General features: G+C 45.0%; 1 protein-coding gene across 1 annotated transcript in view; it reads left to right on the forward strand.

Moving 5' to 3' along the window:
- ERC2 (ELKS/RAB6-interacting/CAST family member 2) overlaps nt 1-22588 on the forward strand; it is a 2322684-nt gene that overhangs the window by 1914746 nt on the left and 385350 nt on the right. Inside the window, exon 16 of the mRNA XM_078661584.1 lies at nt 2557-2691. Within this exon, the coding sequence (XP_078517710.1) occupies nt 2557-2691 (135 nt within the window). The remainder of the gene's footprint in view (nt 1-2556; nt 2692-22588) is intronic.

Genomic DNA, 22588 nt, shown 5'->3' on the forward strand with positions numbered 1-22588 from the left:
ACCCCACCGCTGCATCTAACGACATCACCCCCTCCCAAGACCTCTGCGATGCGCTGTCCTCATTCTTCTACAACAAAATTGCCGACATCCACAACAGCTTCGAGAACACCCCCAGCGATCTGCCCCCCCCCACCCCCCTCCGATCCTACTTCGCCAACTAACATCCTTAGCAACTGGAACCCAATCACCACTGAAGACACCACCCGCCTAATGAACTCAATCCACTCTGGCTCGCCAACCGACCCCTGCCCCCACTACATCTTCAACAAGGCCGACTCCATCATCGCACCCCATCTCCGTGACGTCATCAACTGCTCGTTCAACTCTGCCACCTTTCCAGATAGCTGGAAACACGCCAAACTCAGCGCCCTTCTGAAGAAACCCACTGCAGACCCCTCGGAACTCAAAAACTACCGACCCATATCCCTCCTCCCATTCCCGGCCAAAGTCATTGAGAAAGCCGTCAATAGCCAACTAGCCGCCTTCCTTGAATCCAACAATTCCCTCGATCCGTCTCAATCCGGATTTCGAGCCAAACACAGCACTGAAACCGCCCTCATCGCAGCGACCGACGACATCCGAACACTACTAGACAACGGAGAAACTGTGGCCCTCATCCTACTCGACCTCTCCGCCGCCTTCGACACAGTCTGCCACAGCACCCTCATACAAAGCCTCAGCAACATCGGCATACAAGGAAAAGCCTTGGACTGGATCATCTCATTCCTCGCTGGGAGAACTCAAAGAGTTCGACTTCCCCCATTCAACTCAGAGGCCACGGAAGTCATCTGTGGCGTACCACAAGGATCTTCACTCAGTCCCACCCTCTTCAACGTTTACATGAGTCCTCTTGCCTCCATCGCACGTCAACACAACCTCAACATCATCTCTTACGCCGACGACACCCAGTTAATACTTTCCCTCACCAAAGACCCCAACACCGCCAAAACCAATCTTCACGAAGGCATGAAAGAAGTAGCCGAATGGATGAAACATAGCCGCCTAAAACTCAACTCAGACAAAACCGAGGTGCTCATCCTAGGACCTTCCCCCTCTGCCTGGGACGACTCTTGGTGGCCCTCCGCTTTGGGCACAGCACCCACTCCCACAGACCATGCACGTAACCTGGGCTTCATCCTAGACTCCTCTCTCTCGATGTCCAGACAAGTCAACGCAGTCTCATCCTCCTGCTTCAACGCACTCCGCATTCTCAAAAAAATCTTCCGCTGGATCCCCCTCGAAACAAGGAAGACTGTCACCCACGCACTGGTCACGAGTCGACTGGATTATGGGAACACCCTCTACGCCGGAATCACAACAAAATTACAGAAAAAACTCCAACGCATCCAAAACGCATCAGCGAGACTCATATTAGACATCCCTCGCCAAGATCACATCACCGGACACTTAAAAAACCTCCACTGGCTTCCCGTAAACAAAAGAATTACTTTCCGCCTTCTCACCCATGCACACAAAGCCCTCTACAATCTAGGACCCGAATGCCTCAACACCCGACTGTCCTTCTACAAACCCACCCGCCAACTAAGATCGTCCAATCAAGCCCTCGCCGCAGTCCCGCGCATCCGAAAATCCACCATGGGTGGCAGATCATTCTCCTTCCTTGCTGCCAAGACTTGGAACTCACTCCCCACTCACCTCCGCCTTACTCAAAACCACATCTCCTTCAGAAAAGAACTTAAGACCTGGCTATTCGACAAATAATGAACACCTTCCTCGAGCGCCTTGAGACCCTCCGGGTGAGTAGTGCGCTATACAAATACCAGAACTTGAACTTGAACTTGAACTTTATGGTAAATAGGAAACATTGAAGCAGTGTTCTGGATTCTGCCACACCCACCATTGTTCACCACCAGCCCCCTCCAGCACAGGAACCACAAGGGGTGGGGTCCTTTCTTCAATTATGACCATGGACATCTCATTTTCTTGTCCCATTAATTGAATAAAGGCACTTTCAAGCATGGAGAAAAGTAGCCTCTGCTACTAACCTATGAAGGTCCCTTCTTACACAGGAGTCTGGCACATATGTGTGTGTCATAGCTCGGCAATAAAATAACCTCAGTCATTAATATCCTGATGAACAATCTAGCAGTTGCTACAGTGGGTTATGAGGGCAAAGGATGTTGCAGCAGAAAAGTGCGAAAATATAACGCAAGCTGTCCTGTACATGTGTTTAACAGTTGGCAAAATATTGTTCTTATGATTGTCTTACAATTATCACATTCTGGAGGCTGTTGCACTGCTTAGTGCATGAATAATAATAATAATAATACAGCCTTTTATAAAGCGCGATCAGTTACCTCAACCGGAGGTGTCCCGGCATGCAGTATGGTTTGCAGTTTTGCGCTCTGTTGGGATTAGTACAAACTGTTAATAGTCACCCATCTTCGCTGACATCCCATCAATTGTGTTGGCTAATTTATTAAATCTAATTTAAGGAGGAAATTTGTTTTGCTATGCAGGTATATATTTCGCCTAAAAAGCACTACAGTTTTGATGTGAATGTTATCAAATGTGATTTCTCCTCTTTTTGCACAGACACAGAACAGAATGAAATTGGCAGACAACTATGAGGAAGATGACCATCACCCACATCACCACCACCACCACCATCACCACCACCAGTCTCCTGGAAGGTCTCAGCACCCTAATCATCGACCTCCTCCCGATCAGGTCAGTGACATCTTTCTGACAGTCAGAGATTATTTCCAGAAGTATGCAGCACAGTCAAATGAAGTAAACAATCCTAAGAGAATGGCCTGATTTATTAATTGGCGGGGCAAACCCTCCACAAGTGCTGCGGAGTAAATTATTCTATCACCCTGATTGAGGTGCTGCCAGCCAAATTTAGAAATGTACACTGGCCGGTCAGACCTATCTAGCTGTGGCATGAACCTCTGTCACGGTGGTGTCTGTCAATGCATTGCGAGTTTGCCATACAGCTCTGTCAATATGATGAGCAGTACGTCAAACGTACACAGTTTTTTTTTAATTTTCAACCAAAAAATTCCAAAGCTGGATTTTTTTTTAAAATAAAAAAAGCAATTCCCCTCTTGACATGGGAGATTCCTCCCATGGCAATGGGGGCATTGTGCAGTGCCCCTTCCACCTGGCAGTGACGGGCAATGAAAAATGGCTGTATGTACGCTCAGCGTAATTAGGGGAGCAAACATGTAGCCAAATTTCTGACAGCCCTTATTTAGTCAGGCCGTCAGTGGGGTTCGATCACAGCAGAGACAGAGTAGTCTCTGCCATTGTCAGACCATGGTTTGCCTGCTTCTACGTCAGATGGGTTGATCATAATATTGGCAGGGAGGGAACTCCTTCAGTTTTGCGATGAATTTTCCTTTCCGCCAGCATATAAATGTGGTCCTAATTATACAAAAGTACTGATCAGTTTAAATGTCGGTGATGTTCATTTCAATCACTCTTCCAATTCAAATGTTGCTCACCTTATGTCCTTTACACTGTATTTCTGTAATTAAGTCTTTTTCTCTTAGTTTCCTATGTAATATAGGCAATTTTGGTGATTCATATCCAAGTGATTGGAGGGCGCTCAAATGATTTTCACTCTCACACTTTACTTCAGATAGGATTTTCTGCAGAACATAATATTGAAACGTACACAATTGAGAACAAGAACAACATGTAAGATATATATTTGCATTATAAATGTGTAACAGTGGCTATACTTCTAGCAACACATCAATACAGCCTCATAGTTTTGGCAACCAACATGCCAACACACCATCTGTATTTCTGGTTTTCTCTGGGTTTCCCAGTCTACCAAATTAGACAAGCATTTGGAAAGCCAGTATGTTTATGTAATACATCCTATTGGTTTTGATAATGCTTTTTTGTTGGATAACCGCCCAAAGAGCATTTGTGGTGGCCATTTTGGAACAGGAGTTTTAAAAGTATTACAAATGCTTTGAGAAATGGTGGTGGTGGGTGCAGGAACATCCACAGCAGTCATCTTTGAATGCATCTGTGATGGTTTAACAAATACCACTCAGAGATGGATGCAGTGGATGTACGAATTTACGGTTACCGTTTTTGTATCCATTTGTAACATTATAAGAAATCCAGTTCAAACCTTGTCATGATAGAAGTGTGCACATCTGTGGAGGCCATCTTTTAATGGGTTTGTTAATAAAATACCATTCCTAAATGCCAACTGTGCAAACTTACACATGTGCATATGCCGGTGGTCTTGAAATGGACCAAAAAACTTTATGGGATGGATGCTTGCTGATAGCTCAGTGGGCACTAAATATTATATCATTTTTTTTAATTAAAGCAATTTCAGAGGGCGACACAACTAGAATGTTATACAGGCTATACAAAACATTTGACAGAGCTATCCCCATGCACCACGAAATGGACAGAAGTCCCAGGCCTAGAACTGACGGAATCTGACTTCATTCTGATTTTAAAACAGGCAGCACGATGACCGATTTGTCTTCAGCATAGGGCCAAAGCATTTAAAATTATGCTGCGGTGGTATATGACATCCATACACCTGATAGCGATTGCTAACTGTTTGAACTCTTGTTGGAGGGGTTGTGGGTTGAGAGGGACATATATGCACATGTGGCAGGAATGCCCACAGATACAAGGGTTTTGGGCCCAGGTTTTGGGGATAATCATATATATTACAAATGTAACTTCACCAATGCAACCTCTGGGGTTGTCCCCGCTTTCATCATCCATGACTATATTTCCACCCTCTTTGCTCTTGGCAGTTCGCCTGGTGGTGGCACAGGAATGGGGGAACCCCACGCCACTGACAACGGGCATTTGTGGACTAAAGTATGGAATATCCACTCAATGGAATGGCTCACCACAGCGCTATGAGATACTATGCCCAGATATGAAAAGATATGGACTCACCTATGTTAAACGAGATTGGAGGGTACCCACACCTCCTGAACTGGGGCACCTAACAGAGGAACAGGACTCGGACCCTGAAGAATGAGGGGGCCACTCATAGTCACCAATAGTCACATTGGAGGGATTGTAGCACTGCTACCTTTTATATCAGGGGCGCCTGACCTTTTATGCAGCACCTGTAACTGTTTTTATTTTATAATGGTTAATGTGGGATACATTTTTTAATTTATGCTTGTACACTGCATTGGCCCTCACCGGGGGAATAAATAGTTGTTAAAAAAATGGTGGTAGAAGTGTGGAGGAGCAATGAAAAAGTGGGGGTACGGGGACATATTAATAACACGTTTAAAAAATAAATGGGACTGGGAGGGGCAGGGTAAGCAACAGAAGCTGGGGGAGAGAGAAGCAGTACAGACAGTGAAAGAGTAAAGTGAAGGAGGCACAGTGGGAGAGAGAGGAAGAAAACACATTCACTTTCATGGAGTGCCTAGAGTAAAAGAAAACAATAGTCCCCTTAATGCATGCAACAGCAGCAGTGGAAGGACACATGTCGACCAACAATCGGAAGACAGTGATCCCAGAATGCTCCTGGGTGGGACAAATGTATGCATAGGAATGAAAGCCATCAAATCAAGAAGAGGCAACTAAGAGAGGCAAAAAATCCATTTAAACATGTGCACAGGGCTAACCCAAAGCCTCCTCCATGTGTATAGGAAAAGAATAGGCCTGGCCAAGGAACAGCAACAGCTGTGTGTGGACAAGACTCAAAAAATATTTCATAGTCTAAAATACTGCAGCATACATATCAATGTGTAAGTGCATTGAAATATAATTTCATATTTGACTCAGAGCCAACGTGACAGAATGCCATTTCACATCCTGTTCCTATACCAAAAAGGAAAAAGACTCATTTTTAATAACAGTAGGGTCCCCAAGAAATTACACAGTTGTTCTTAAATATTAGTTGTGGACGCACCATTTATGAAAATATATTTGGCCAGGAACAGTGGAAAAAATTATTCCAAAGCCACTATTTAGAGGGGTTTGGTGACTCTGCACTGACATTGGCTTTGGAAATATAGTGCCAAATGTTGCGCAGGCAGGAGAGAATGTCAGCTTTCGTAAAAAGTGCAGAGTTCAGATGTTGAAGCAGGAATCCATGCTAGATGATGGAGATCAAGCTGAGAATCTAAATTATATTTCAGTGTAATAAGAATAACTGTTGGATCAGACAGGTTTCACTTGTAAGCAGTGGATGAACATTGTGAAACCTCTTGTATCGGAATAAAGTGCAATTCAAAATGTTAAATTACACTACAGTAGAAAAACACACCATTTTGTGACTCAGTGATGTGTCTAGGGCAAATGGAGGGTAACATGGAGGCAGGTTATATATTTATTTATTGCATTTCATGACTAAAGGGCACTGGAGCACTTTACAGAAAACAATCTGTCAATTATACATACTGTTCAGGATTAGATATATTGGAATAATTGGCTGAAAGGATGGGTAGTTAGAAAAATAAAGACTAAAGAGGTTGTTCTTCAGATCCCCTCTAAATGCAAAGAGGTCTGGTTTCTGTCTGATATGTTCCAGAATACTCTTACTGTGCCTGGGTGCAGAGTAAGAAAGGGTTTGGTTAAGGGTTCTGCTTTTTCTGACAGTGGTAACATGTCATACTGGGTGGGGAGTGTTCTTCTACTTCTCTGTCTTCCTGTCATATAGAGTTTCTCCTGTAGCTAGGTGAGTTGGAAGACCTTTGCGGATGGCATTGTGGGTGAAGGAAATTAATAAGAAATGAATCCTAGCATCTAGCGGGACACAGTGTAGGCGTCTTGAGAAAGGCGTATTATTTTCCACTGGCGTAACGGAACTTGAGGAGGCCCCCATGCAAGCTACGTGGAGGGGCCCCCTCCAGACTCATTAACCCCTTCCATGCTGATGACGAGCTCAGCTCGTCATCAGCGTTACCTACCGTGTGCTGATGACGAGCTGAGCTCGTCATGTAACGCCGTAATTTTAAAAATGCCGCATACCGCGGGAAAAACGGCCGCACGCATGCGGTTAAGGAGCTCTCCGGGCAGAGTACGGTGCTGAAGGGGGCCCCTAGAACTTGCCCCCCTAGGCTGGAGGGGCCTGTGTTACACCACTGATATTCTCTCATCCCTTTCTTCTGGTGAGCAGCCTGGCCTCTGCATGGAGAAAGGCTCCGTGGGATGAAGTGGTTGAAATGTAACAACCTACAAGTATTGCATTTTCTCCACTTATGTAAGGCAGCACTTAAGCTTGCATTGCTGCCATGAAGTCTTATCGAGGAATGGATGACTTTATTTTTCTCAGTAGATGGATTTGAAGTGATGTCGTTGTTGACATTTAAGTGATGTATTCCATCCTCAATAGAGTTGTTGAAGAGTACTAGTGATGGGGGAGGCCTCGTGGAGAAATAGCTGAGCCGTTCTTGAGTTTAGGGGGGGCTGAGAGTCACTGGGAAAAGAAGAAAGAATTTTGGGGCCCTTGGGGGCACCAAATGTGCCCTCAAGGGCTCCACACGGATGCTGTGCACCAAAGCCGGATCTTCTGGGGACCCCAAACATGCTTTCTGACAGGGTGTCCATGTCGGAGAGGCCAGAATGTAAACCATGTTGGAAACTGTGCATCGTAATCTCAAGGGCGGAAAGGCCTACCCTTGAGATTACTGCCCGGCTTCCGACTGGGCGACGGGCTCTCCGAGCCGGTTTACTTTCTAACCCCCTCCATCATAATGAGGAGTTTGGAAAGTAAACCTCGTGGCCCATTATGATGCAGCCCTGAAGGATCCGACCTGTGATCGTAGCCTTTACGGGCCGTATCGCGATTGACCCCTTTGTTTTTTTAAGTCCATCCAGTTGTTGCAAACCTTTAGTGAAAATGCAAAAGGAACATCAGGTGAAGTTTGCAGAAAGAATCCCGGGATTTCATATGAAGTCAACAGGTTTCATCTGGTAGTAATTTAAATATGGTCCCATGAGTCTGGCACTGAAAATATGATCTATTGACAAAAGCAGCGATCTTAGGAATTCGCCATCCCACTGAAGTGTGCTCTTATTACACAAATGCCTATATTCAAAGTTGTCTCTTAATTAAGATGGAATTTCTCGAAATTATGTAATAACCTTGATTCCACAGCAGCACTGACATCACTAGATTCCTGCCTACACCGTCTTTAAAAGAAGAAACCTAGTAAGAGAACTTAATTTAATGTCATCCATCAGCACAAAAAGTGACATCACTGGATTTCCCTTCACCCATCTGCACAGGAAATTACATCGCTTTCCACCTTCTACGTACTTTAATCAACGCTTCAGGGCATGTAATTGCCTAGATATCCCCAGCAAAGGGTGGACACGTACAAGGGCATTGCCTGTTTGGGCCAAATAGGGTCTTGGACCAGAACGACTGTTCCACTTAAACCTACACATTAAGATAAGTTCAAATGTATCACCCAGCACTATATACTGCCAAGCCCCACAATCACACTGACTATGCTGTAGATTATCCAGACACTCATTAGCATTCTAGACAACTAGACTAGCATTCACACAACAGATAGACCTAATCTCCATACACATCCCACTAACTACCACACATCCTCCAACCTCACAACACCTATTCCAACTCATGCTCAACTCAACGCTCGCTGTGCAGTACTATGTGCACCATACATCACAGCCATTGTCCCGAATCACAAGCTTAACACCCTCTTCATCACCGAAACATGGTTAACGCCTACATCTTTGCAAATCCCAGATGTCCTTCTTCCCACGGGCAACAACATCTAACATGGGGACTGTACACATAAGAAGGGCGGAAGTCTCAGTGTCATCCATAAGTCTTCCTGGTTCTACACTGCAAGTTAGTAACACTTAAATCCATGGAGATGGTGACATGTTATTTTCCACTCTGCAATTCAAACCACCACTTTCCATCTCATCCATATGCCGTCCCCAGGACAGAACAAGTATTTCATCCATGCAACATGCCACACCAGCCTGTTCGGTGACTTTGAACTCCCAGACAACACAAGCTAAAAAAAACCAAAAGACACTTCAACCTTATTCATACCCTCAACATGTTACTACATACCACACAGCAAACACACTCCAAAGGCCGCACCCTCTGCCGCACCCTCTGCCTGGTCTTCTCAACATCAACAATAATCCAATCCAAACCATACAAACCTCACCATCCCTATCTCCATTTTAGCATTCTACCAACAAACCAGGTCACCACAAGAGAGAAGACCAAGCCTTCCGGTCCCTCAAAGATGTCTCAACAGCCAATCAAATTCTTGAACTCTTCTCGCACCCTATTAATTCCATGTTTGACACCAATATTCTTCAAAACAACTTCAGCAGTTTTTTGGAAAGCTATGTAAACATTCATGAGCTAATTACAACATGGAAGTGCAAACCAAAGCCTTCTGCACACTGGTACTCTAAACAATTTGCAGACAATAAACAGTCCATGCGCAGACAGGAAAGGACATAGAAGAAAACCAGAACTCTACAAAATCTCTTGATTAACATGCAAGCAGCTCAAGAATGCGGCGGCGAGGCTGATTGGCAATATTCCCTATCGTCAATCAGTTGCCGCATATCGTAAGGAACTGCACTGGCTACCTGTGGCCAGCCGCATCCAGTTTAAGATCCTCACTCTGACTCACCGAGCCATCAACGATCGTGGACCAAACTATTTGAAAAAACGGGTTTCAATATCCCGCTCCATCAGATCTCTGAGATCCAATGACCTATGCCTTCTGATCTCTCCCCGTTTCAGACTATCCAGAATGGGTGGCAGAGGGTTTAGTGTCATTGCGGCAAAACTATGGAACGCGCTGCCAGTCGATCTTAGATTTTGTCCCTCTGAATCCATCTTCCGGGCCAGACTCAAAACTTGGCTCTTCTCTGGACTCTGATTTACTACGCTACTTCCCCTTCTTGTTCCTTTCCTCTCCTCTGAGACTTAGGTTCTAGCGCCGGGACACCCCTTCGGGGGTAGCTGTGCGCTTTATAAACTACATAAAATAAATAAAATAAATAAATAAAAACACATCGGTAAGAGCAAAGTACTATACCAACACCATCAATAACGTCACCAACAGTAGCAGAAGGCTGTTCTAGGCAATCCAGCACTGCATCAACTTCCTGCTTGACATACCTATACCTCACTCCACAGAAAAGTGCAATGTCATCAACCTCTCCTTCCGTGAAAAAATACAGAGTATCAGACAGCGTTGGGGCAAATTTAGCTAAACCTAGTTAAGGCAGTAATTTGGTGTCCATGTACAGGCACATTAAAGACAGCTGCCTAAAGAGACTTTCTCAGGTAGGTGTTTTCACTGTAGCTATCTTAACTCATATTTTTTTGGGACAATACAAGTATTTTACAAAGGCCCACATTACTATCAGTTTATTGTGAGGGCACTACCGATGTGGTTATTTTGCACTCAAAATTTCCAAGAGATTACGGATAATTTCACATTGCTCCGCTATGTAATGTGGCTTACCATTGGTGTTTAGGCATTCATTTAAGTAGTTATTCACAAATGTGTCCATGGTTTGTTTTTTAAATTTCTTTATTTGTTTTACCAAGAAAAACAAACATCATAAACATCCCCCCTCCGCCCCTTAGGACGCACAGACAGGAATGCATTATTATTGTAAGTCTTATCATTTGAGTCCTGTGTGCACCGGACACCAGTGGAGCAGCCATCAATCCTACCCAGACCCGGGGAGTAGTTCTCACCTATCCCCTCTGCTTGCCGCCAGGGAAGTATTCATTCCATCCTTTGCCAGAACAGGTCTCGGCCCTGGTTCTCTAATCGATCTGTTTCTCACTGATCTCCATGGAGCTCATATTTTGTCCCATTTACATAGATACCCTCTCGCTTGGTGCATCATTTTTTCTGCTCTATTCACCAGTTCAAGCTCTCCTACCATTACCGCAATTTGGGCAGGGCAGGTGCCCCAAGTGTTTCAGTATATCTCTGTGGGCTACCATCTGTGCCAGGTTGCTGAATATCAGTACATAGCAATCTAGAGCTTATTCTGCCCAGATTCTCAGAGTGACCACCTGGAGAGTAAGCTGCACCTTCTGCACCAGTGTTGATGATATTCCGTCCCTCACTCCCTTCCAGTAGGTTCCAATTTTTGAGCATTCCCAGAGTGTGGGGATTAGGGTTCCTCACATGTGGCAACCCCGTAAACATTGGTCATTTGGAACCCGGCCCATTCAAAACAGGCGGTTCCGGGTATAGTAGGCTCTATGCTAAATTTTTAACAAGATCCGTTTGAAGCACGCTCGGATTCCCACATCCCAAGGGTACTCACATGACTGACTCCAGTCATTGTGTTTTGGTCTACACAAATCCCTTTCCCATTTCTTTCTCAGAGGATGCAGCGTTGGGAGACTATTGTTTAATAGTGTGGACACTGCATGGGTCGTCAGCAGGTATCCCAGTACCCTGTATTCCAGTGGGGACTGTTCCTCAATCTCTTCCTGCAAAGCAGTGCACCCAGTAAGTAGGAATTGGAGCTGATGGTATCGCAGAACTTAGCTCCCTGAGAGCTCATATTCCGCCTGCAGTTCATCCAATTCTGTTATCGTCCCGTCCTTACAGACCTTCCTTAGTTGGGAGATGTGAGAGGTTGGCCTGGCATATGCTGTCCACTATTCTAGTGTGCACCTTGCACCAGTCCAAACGACCCTTATTGATGGTAGGTTAAAGACAACCATTATAGAAAGCTATCCTAGTGGTAGCTGTGGAGAGCAGCCTTCAGGTTAAGTCTTGGATGAATATAAAGTAGCTTGTTTTACCAGTCTATAATCTCGTGAATGACCAAATGAAAGGAGAACCACACCAGGTATATATATAAAATATATGTATTTATTCTAAACAAATCCCACTAGTCTCTTTATGAGGCTAGACGCAAAAGTGCATTCAGGAAACTTAATTAGCAAACAGTAAATTAGCACATTATACGTTGAGCCCTAGGGGCGTACCAAACTATATATTAAGAAAGTGGTATAAGAACCACAACTTGCATAGATACAAGGCCTAGAGCCTTCAGAACCACTGGGGCTGCCAAGAGCCACCCAAGGTAGTGACACAGGGGAACCTCGGGGGACCCGTGCAGTGTCTAAACACAGCCGCGAATCACCATTAATTTCTATGGGGAAAGTCGCGGTTGGAATCTTAAGGTTTAAGGACACTTAGAAGAGGACTTGGAGCAAACCCCTTTAGAACTAGGAGGTTCTAGAGTCAACTCCCACGTGAGCACCGTAGTACTCGAGTTACCTCACCCAGGGAAGCCGGGTGCATAGGTGTGTTTTGATGTCGGGTTTCGTCGTTGATTTCAATGGCAAGTTGCTGCAAAAGTGCTGCTGGCGACCAAGTGGAAAGTGTCCAGAGAGATCAAAGCCTGGTTCGGAGATGTGAAGAACCTGAAAGCAGAGGGGACGGAGTCTGGGTCACTAGCCAGGGACCAGGAAGGCGATGAGCGGATGCCCACCCATGTCAGGTGCTTGCAGGTGAAGAAGGTGAAGCTTGACCCTTCAGCCACGAGGACCAGGAGACGTCGACGACACCAGGTGCTGGATTCGAGCTGTCCCACAAAGGATGTCGAGTGCTGCAGCGTCGAATTCCGGATGGGACCCAACAAGCCTTGGCAACAGCAACCCAAGCAGGAAAGAAAAATTAGCTTCGGAGCAGACCAGCAAGGTCTGAGGGACTCATCCCTTGGTGGGAAGTCAAGGCACATATGGAGCAACCAGAGAAGTCCAAACGAAAGTAGAGTTACCTTCGTGGGGACCCACCAGTTGACGGACCAGGGATCGCAAAGGGACCTTGAGCAGAAATGCTAGCAGTGCAGATGGTGCTTGGGGTTTGGACTACAAGAAGCCCAATGCACAACTTTGGGAAAGCTCGGGAGGTTAATGCACTAGCAAATGTGCACAGTGTCCAGGAGTTCTGGTCCCACGTCACTCGTGAGGGCTGCGGGTCTCAGCTTTGCTGGTATCTTGTGTAGGCTTTTGAGAAGTCTGGATGTCCATGTCTTGAGTCGCAAATACTTCGGGGTCCGGCGGGAGCCTTGGAAATGCAGACCGGCAAGATGCTTCTTTGGTGCCTGTTTGAACAGGGGAGTAACTCCTTGACCCCAAGGGAGATTCTTCCGTCTTCTAGTCGCTGTAGAATGTCGAAGTTCCAGGATATATGATGCAGAGTTTCATCCAGGTGTAATCTGAAGTCCTAAGGACTGAGGTCCCATACTTATACTGAAGAAAGGGGATGGACATACTCTGGGGACCCACCTATGGGAGGATCTAGGGAGGGGCGGTGGCTACATCCCTTTCCCTTGTCCAGTTTTGCACCAGAGCAGGGGCTGAGCACCCGTGCAACAGGTTTGAACTGGGGTATGCACAGGGACACCAAGTGTGACCCCAGCACTGTCTAAAAAGCATTCTCTGAATGCACCCAACCAGCCTCAATACACTAAACCCTGTCTGGGAGGTAGTTACACCTCCTTGTGACAGGAAACCTATTGTCCAGGCCTCCCCAGCCAGAGTTTTGGTCAGCAGTAGGAGGCCAGACTCGTTTCTGTGGCTGCAGCATCCATTTTGTGATGCTGGGGCTTGTTAAAACTATTACCGGGCAGACCAGTGTGTACATGTCTTCTCCCTCTAGAAGGGTGGAACTCTGCCCCTGCCACCAGGACTGGCGGGGGTTGGATTCCAAAGTGTTTGACACCAAGCACAACATGTTTCTATGCAGCCATTCCAAAGTTAGCATTTACCGCGAGGTTATAATGCACTTAAGAGTATATGGTCTGGCTGCATCACAGAACAGCCCCAGAGAATAGATTCCGAATGCTGCAGAGGAGTCCTGCTCATGCATGGGCACCCTCTCACACTAAACCAAGCACTCTGCCTTCAGGATTGATAAGGTCTGCCATAGGAGTGACTTATAGGTTTATATGTGTCAGTGATTAAAGGTAGATATAGGTAACCTATATCTTAGTAAGAGGTGCATGCTCCATCTTACCCAGGCTGCAGTAGCAGACTCATGGTGCCATTTTGGAAGGCTTCCTAGGAGTGGCATAATACATGCTTCAGCCCCTGGTAGGCCTCTGGGGTACCTATGCCCTTAGTACATAAGGTACCATATACTAGGGACTCACAAGGGCATCCCAGTAACCAATCTGGAGTGTACTAATGTACATGCAATCATTTTAGAGAAGAAGCAGCTAGGCTGGGGTCCTGGTTGGCAGGGCACCAGCCAGACTAAAGTCGAGAAACCGTGAAACACCAGCAAAAAGTGGGGGTAACCATACTAAGCAGATCCTACTCTCCTACAGGAGAGTCCAAACAAACCCCATTTGCTATGGCCCTCTATGTTCCATAGGCCACAGAACAGGTCGCAATTCAGAGGGGAGTCTGTAATGTCGCCTGCCTCTCCATCCCAGCCTTCTTCCAAATAGTAATTTCCGTCTGTGTTGGAGAGAGGGCGGGAGAGATGGACTTTCCTAATCCTATGTTTGACCTGGAGAATTTGTCCTCTTTATCACATCCTCCTACCAATCTCTAACGCGCTTAAGTTCCAACCATGCCGGTCTTACCACCGATGACCCTTATCCTGTGATCTGGTCCGATCATTTTCTTATTCCCTTTTCTATTTTGTCACCCCAGAAAGTAAGACCTTGAGTTTTAGCTAAAACTCTTGGACGTAACTGGAGCAAGAACTCTCCAGAAAGCCTAAGAGTACAATTAGCATCGACTACCCCTAGGGACGCCACCTACTTAGATTCTAGGCTGATCAATTTTAATGGCTGGATCACCTCGGCTATAGACTCAATCGCCACAATCAGGCCGATCAAAACATACCGTTCTGCCCCTTCTTCACCGTGGTACTCAGATGAACTTTGAAAATGTAAGTCTGCTTGTAAATATCTGGAGAGACGTTGGAGACTATCATACTCCACAGATAGTAAATTGGAATACAAATCTGCTCTGAAAAATTATAGGAAAAAGATCTTAGATCACAAAAGAGTCTACCTAGAGGAGAAAATTAACAACGCCCAAGGCTCTGCTAGAGAAATTTTTAATACTGTTAGATCTTTCACCAATCCCTCAGCTCTCACAACAGTCCCAGGTATCACAATCACTCTGCAACCGTCTATCAAACTTCTTTGAGGAAAAAAATTGCCATCATTTACGATTCCTTTCCCTGTAAAAATAATACTGATACTACTGACAATCTCACAGTCCATCCACAATCCCGCCTTGTTCCTTCTCAGATTTTTTCAGAGTTCGCTAAGATCCCCCTTGATCATTCACTTGTAGAACTTTCTAGCTGTAGATCTGGCTCGCCAACTGACCCCTGGCCGGCCAAACAATATAAAGCCCTTGCCCCAATACTCAACCCAGCCCTGAATAGTATCTGGAATGACTCATTGAGTACTGGCGTCTTTCCGGACTCGTGGAAACACGCGCGCATTATCCCTATCCTGAAAAAGGCTGATGCTGATCCTAATGAGCCAGCTATCTATAGGCCCATTTCTTTGTTGCCAGCACCTGCCAAGGTACCAGAAAAACTGGCACAACAGCAGCTGGCAAACTTCTTGGAAGTTCAAGGGTCACTCCATAATTCACAACATGGATTTAGACAGGGCCATAGTACGGAATCGGCACTGATTGAGATGGCTGACGCGGTTCGATGGAAACTAGATACAGGGGCGAGGGCGGTGTTGGTGCTGCTGGAATTCGACACCGTTTCTCATTCTGTTCTCCTCAACCGTCTCCACTCGATAGGTATACAAGGCCAGGCCTTGAAATGGGTGTCTTCCTTTTTGTCCAATCGCACCCAGGCGGTGTTTACCCCCCCTTTTACTTCAGACAGTCGTCCACTCAAGTGGGGAGTCCCTCAGGGCTCCTCCTTGAGCCCCCTTCTTTTTAATGTCTACTTTTCCCCCTTGGCCGAGCTGATTTCCCAGTTGGGAATCAAAGCCACCTCACACGCGGACGACATCCAACTGCTATTTTCATATGAAGACATCTCTGACTCTACATTTGACCCATTAAAAGACTGCTTGCGTAAAGTCGCAAGTTGGATGGATAACAACTGTCTCCGACTTAATGCGGGAAAGACAGAGGTCCTTTTTTTCCACCAATCATCTCCTCTGGATTCCAACTTGTGGTGGCCACATGATCTAAGCTCACCCCCCACCCCCAAAGAATCCGTAAAGAATCTCGGAGTCAGATGGGACTCTTCTCTCTCTTTTCACACTCAAGTCCAAACGGTCTCTGCCGCCTGTTTTTCTAAAATAAGGATGGTTAAAAAACTCATCAACTTCCTACCCAGTAACACAAGGAAAACAATAGTCCAAGCATTAATTACATCGCACTTGGATTATGCCAATGGCCTGTATGCTGGACTTGCCGCAGGTCTCTGCCATCGGCTTCAAACGGTACAGAATGCCGCAGTCCGACTAGTGTGCGGGATTTCCCTTCGAGAACACATTTCCCCTCACCGCCGCTCTCTCCACTGGTTACCAATACAGAAAAGGTTTGAATTTAAGGCCCTTATACTGGCTCATAGGGCAACTAAGGGGAAGGGCTCTGCATATTTCTCTACTTGCCTCTGCCCCTACAAAAATATCAGATCTCTGCGATCAGGCTCCAAAAACGTCCTCATTATCCTGAGATTTAAAAAGATGCGATCAGGAGGAAAAACCTTTCAAATTTGTGCTGCATCCCATTGGAATAAACTCCCGCAGTCCATTCGCTCAATTCAGGAAGAACTCCCCTTTCGTAGGGCTTTGAAAACCCACCTTTTCTGCTAAATCCTTATGGAGACAGAGTTATTACATCCGCTGGAGCGCCAGGACACCCCGTTGGGGTAGCTGCGCGCTATAAAAGAGACACTAAATAAATAAGTCTAATGCAATATTACAGCATGACACCAAATTTTATCTCCCTCTAAATCGGCATTATGAGACAGCTTGAAATTCGGACTCAAGTGTGTGAATATTTTAGTCAGTAGCCAGCGCTTGCAGGCGTGCCCTTTTCTGAATAAATGCCTTAATATTTTTAACCACTCATGTAAAACTCTATCACTACCCATCCTTCAAACATATATGTCGACTGACCTTTTACTAATTTGTATTGCTGAAAGTTGGACGTGTTTTGACCACCAAAAGAGCACTGTTGATTATACGTACCTGAGAAGGATGAAGGCCGTAGACAACATATGTAAGGTTTGAACTTACAGTGACCCCTCATGATGCAGAAATCCTACATCTGGAGCACAAGCCAATAGAAACAAGGAGTAGTTTTAAGAATTTGCAGTGAGCCAAACGAGGCACGCGTGTCACAACTGTTTTTAATCTGCAGTAGTTTAATACCAGGACTAAGTTTTTTCAACAAGGTTGATGGAAAGACTCCAGCATCACTCAACTGGTGCTGTTGGCTGGAGGGCATGGAGAAAATGACCGCAGGCCGCCAATGGGGTCTATGTACATACGTGAGCACCGACTGGATTTTCTAGAGTGCCTGGGGGTCGGCCTCTTTTTTCCCAGAGCCAAGAGAGGAACAGCATGTGTGCAAAGAAAACAACGATTTTTGGAACATGTGCTGTCAATGATTATAGCTTAGCTTGAGGAAAGCTATATTTGTACATAATTTGGTAGGCCACCAACTGACCTATCTGTCTAAAAATCATTATATTTTATGTTAAGGTCACAAAAAATAACATTTTAACATTACATAAACTTCAGAATTTGGTACCATAACTCTTTCTTCGAACAATAATTGTAACAGGTTATAAAAGCCAAAATAAGCACGTTGGCTAACCTTAGCATTCTCAGAATAGCTCTGTGGTGCTCTCCCTTGTGTCATCAGAAGCACAAAGCACTAGCATTTCGGGAAACAGAAACGCTGAGGGGAGTAGAGAAAAGTAAAGTAAGTGGTAGCTTGTGGCTGCTTGTAAGAGGCATCAGAAAGGGTGGGGGGCTGTAAGTATAATTGCAGTTAGCAATAATGGTTATAAAATGTGTAATTACCTATTACAGCAGGTATTACTGTTGCTCACCCCACTTTAGGTGTGTAACATAAGCACCTACGGCGCTCAGAGGGACACACTCTTTAGGGGGTCCCCGCTGACCACACAATCTATGAATGTGTGAGACATAAAGACTTGAGTGGGCGCTTACCATTTGCGGCAGGGGGCACCATCATTTTGTTCTATGCCACTTTCCAACTTCTGACAACATAAGGAGCAACCACTCACCTGCAGTCACCCTTTTACACATAAATCCCAGTTTTTATGGGGCCACTGCTCTGGGCTCATTACAGAGGTTCCCCCAAGATTCGTTCTGACTTACTAAGCTGTAGTCTGTTTAAGCAAGAGAGTTGAGAAAGTGAAGTGAGATCTTCAGACTTGTAGATTAGCAGTAGGTAATCCTACAATTACTACCTTGTATGCTCTTCTTCAGTATATTAGGAACAACGAGAGGATTTAGAAAAAAATACTTATTGCGATAACGACTCGCAGAAGACTTGAAATATTAACCCAGCCTTTTCCCTAGATAGGGGACTCAAAAGTATTTGACAGAGCTCCCACAACAACAGGGGGTCATGTTGAATGAAGGTATTAGGGTAGTCCAAGTAGACTAAGAGCTCCTTGAATAGATTTCCTATAAACCCTCACAGCCTGAGAAAATCACACCTTGGCGTAATGCAAGAATGGGGATGCTGAATGCTTATGCCCTGTGATGCCCTGTCAATAGAGAGGAATAGGATACGGATTCATCCACACGGTGCAGGTACTGCCAAGAAGAGCTACAGAGCTTTAGGAGAATCATTGCGACACATAATGAAATGAAATACCAGTATTTGTAAAGTGCACAGCTACCTCTGAAGTGGTGTTCCGTCACATGGTGCTGGGCTAACCTGCCGCTGGCACCGGGATCGAACCGTGGACCCCGTACTCCGGAGTCAGGCACCCTGGCCACTGCGCCACACCTCTTCCACAATACAAGAGAGCAGTTTTCAAACTCCTCTGCCTGATGCATAAAGCTCTGGCAGGTAAGGAGACTAAATATCTACAGGACAAATTGACACCTTATCGTCCGAATAGAAACCTCAGATCAAAAAATTAGCTCCTTCTCTGCCCTCGACACATCCGCACATCTAAACATGGCGGACGGGCTTTTACATATCTAGCTCTGGTCCACTGGGACAAACTCCCCTTGGTCATTAGGGCTTGTGCTGACTTCGCAGGCTTCAAGAAACAGCTTAGAACCTGGCTGTTTTGAATGGCAGTTCCTTACTCTTCTGTTATCTCAGCAGCAAGATTCCCCATTTGGGGACGAGACATGGCTATAGCAAATACCCATTAACATAACATAACACAACATACATGTGATCAAGATAATATCCTGAATCCTAAGAGAATTTAAGCCTGTACATCACTGTTCTCCACCTCCTCAAGCCCACGCTATGCATCTCATATTGCTTTTTGTAAAGGTAGGGCATGAGTGAGCACAGCAGAACATGTCAATATGGCCCTTCAATAGCTACGAGATTCAAGCTCTGGTATTGCAGTAACTCTGGCAGTGGGAAGACGTGGATGTATCTAATTAAACGGCGGTTCCTAATTTCTAGGTTAATCTCGTCTACAACTAAATTACCCTCTACCTTGTGGATAATAGGGGACTGATCTATGAGTGTTCGAAAGGGAAGGAGAGCTGGATATTGAAAACTATAGTTTCATAGAATTTGTGATGACCTCTTGCTCATCTGTGAAAAAAGGGTCTGTATTTCTTTCTTTCTGATTTCTTGTAGTTTTGGTGCTTGCTGGGTGCTACATCTAGTTGCGTCTACGTCCAGGGCCAGCCTCTCCTATTGACATAATGCAACAGCTAATCTCTGCCTTGGTAGACACGTTGTCCATGTTTTATCCCACAACAAGGTTCACGTCTTTCCTGGCCTTTGTCTGCTGAACAGGTTTGCCATATTGTGCCAACAACTGCATTGAACAGTGGTCATGTTCGAGGCAGGCTGAGGCTTATGAGCTGTGTCCCTCATCACATCTATAATACTGAAGGAGAAGGACCACCTGCTCTCAGCACATCCTTTTGTTGTCATGGTGTTTACCCCAAGATGCCTCCAGGTAAGGACCTCAAGAAGTACTCTGCCTCGCAGGGCAACCTGAAAACAAGGCGATACATGAGCTACAGAGAGTCCTAGCCGAGCACAGCAATTTACCTCACCCCTGCATGAGCTAACTTGCCCAGCAGGGTGGATAATCACTGTAAAGAATCAGTCACACATCAATAAAATAGCACATCAGACCAAGTAATACTTAACTGAATGTGTGGTGCGTGAGGCTAAACATTGGCTGCGACCTTCAGTGAAGAGAATTATTTCCAGATTTGCATCCTGTTCTAAAGTTAGAACTTCGGAATGGGTGATTATGTGTTCAGTGCACATGTTCCCCCCATTCAAAGGATTGCAAACTCATGTTTTGCTATTTGTTGCATGATTTGTGCTTCGTCTTATCTAGCAAAACCTGTCCTGCTAAAGCACTGGGATGTTCAGTTTGCATCAAAGCGGTAGCCCTATAGGGGCAAAAACCAGTAGGTACCTACATTAGGATTTGTACTCGACTTGTAATCAGTGACTAATTTATGGTCTTCTTCTGTAAAGTGGTGTCTTTGTATTCCTTCCATTGGATCAACAGTGGAAATCCTTGTTGATGAGTTCAAATGAGGGAGGGTGTAGGCGCAGTTCATGTGTTGCAGCATATTTCTTCTCTACTTCAGACTGAAATGGGTGATCAACTCCTATTCCATTTGTTCACTGTATAATTACAATTACATATGTCCGCCCTCTCCTGGTATTCAGGGCAATTATTAGGTCACAGACATATGCCCACCCTCTCCTGGTATTCAGGGCAATAATTATTTGATACCACAGGAAAATGTGATGCATATATTATGTTTTATTTGTAGTCTTTATTGGTGCATAAAGAAGACAACTCAGTGAAGAGCTGGTGAATGTCCTCACATGGACTGTGACGGCAAAGTGTAGGAGTCGATGTAATGAAATTTGCCAGTACTTACTGGGTGTTACTGGTTGAAGCTTCTTGGGTAACAACACCAGAAGAAGCCTTCTGCATTAATTTGTCATAAAGTTATTGGCTTTTTTTGCCCCCTCCTACCTTTGATACAAAGGTTCTTTCTTTCTAGATCATTGTCTCAGCCCAACATTTGCCTGCCTTTAACTATATCTTTGTGATTTTTCCACATACCACAATTTCTCCTCATTCTGCTTATGTAAAACAAGTTACATTCACCATCCTCTTCCCAATTGCTTTAAGTAGTGTAGCAGCTTTCGATAGATCTGTTCTAACATCTGCTTTTTAACCAGAGTTGACATCTGGGAGTTCTTTTTATTCCCTGAACAGTAGTGGTGCTGGCAGTCCGAGGTTCCTGTCTTGTTCAATCATAGTCAGTAACGTTTTAGTTTATTTAGTTTGTGAATGTAATAAAGTGTTAGAAATCTGAATTTTATGGACTCGAGACATTTTCTTAATTGCTGCCATTGAAAAATGATAAGTTCAAGAACATAAATGTACATGAATTGGAATGCAATTTAAAATCGGTAATTGCTGTATAATTTGAAAGCAACTATATTGTCTTTCACTGTGCTCTATTCCGGATGCCATTTCTTAATTTATTCACCTGCAGCGCCTTGGTCTACCAGGAAAGCTGCAGTTTTAATAAAAACCAAATGGTAAAATATGTGCATTTTATGCCAGCTGCTTCTGTGCATGCAGTTCAACTCGATGCACGATGGCCCTAATCACAAAAATGTGTCTCTGCACATCCTATTTTATATTTTTATCTTTTTTATATATATTTCTTTCCCTACTCCTTGTGAAGTCTAAGTCACAGTTACTTGTATGGTTACGTCGTAATTCCTAAAAAGACAGAGGAGTACACTCAGAAATGTATGGAAACTACATCTTCCATATCAGGGGTAAGCTGTGCCTACTGCTGGGTGCATAAACCCCCGGACTTTGTGCATCATGAGAATTCAACAAGAGTGCTGTTGGACCTAGCCCTTTTTTCAGGGTTATCCCCAAACTTTTTGCCATCTTCCTCCTAATTATTCGGACCTGTTTCGGTTGGTTTTATGACTCTGGGCCCTTTTCCTTTGCCAACTAGCGCTAACGTTCATATGCTCTCTGTCTAAATTGTATTGGTGAGTGATTTATTCCTGATTAGCATATCTGATTCACTAGTAAGTCCTGAGTAAAGAGCCTGAAGTGTGCCCAGGGCCTGTAGATCAATTGCTACCAGTGCGCCTGCAGCACTGATTCTGCCACTCACATGTTTAGCCCTGCAAACATGTCTCAGACTTGCCACTGCTGTGTCTGTGTGCAGTTTTAAATTGCCATTTCGACCTGGCAAATCCACCCACTTGCCAGACCCAAACTTTTCATTTTACTACATGTAAGTCACCCTTAAGGTAGTCCCAAGGCAGCCCCATTCACAGGCTGCAGTATATTTAAAAGGTAGGACATGTAGTGGTAGCTCTACATGTCCCAATAGTAAAATACTGCAAATGTTGTTTTTC

The sequence above is a fragment of the Lissotriton helveticus genome, chromosome 9 (genome assembly GCF_964261635.1).
Source record: "Lissotriton helveticus chromosome 9, aLisHel1.1, whole genome shotgun sequence".
In the NCBI taxonomy this organism is placed as follows: Eukaryota; Metazoa; Chordata; class Amphibia; order Caudata; family Salamandridae; genus Lissotriton; species Lissotriton helveticus.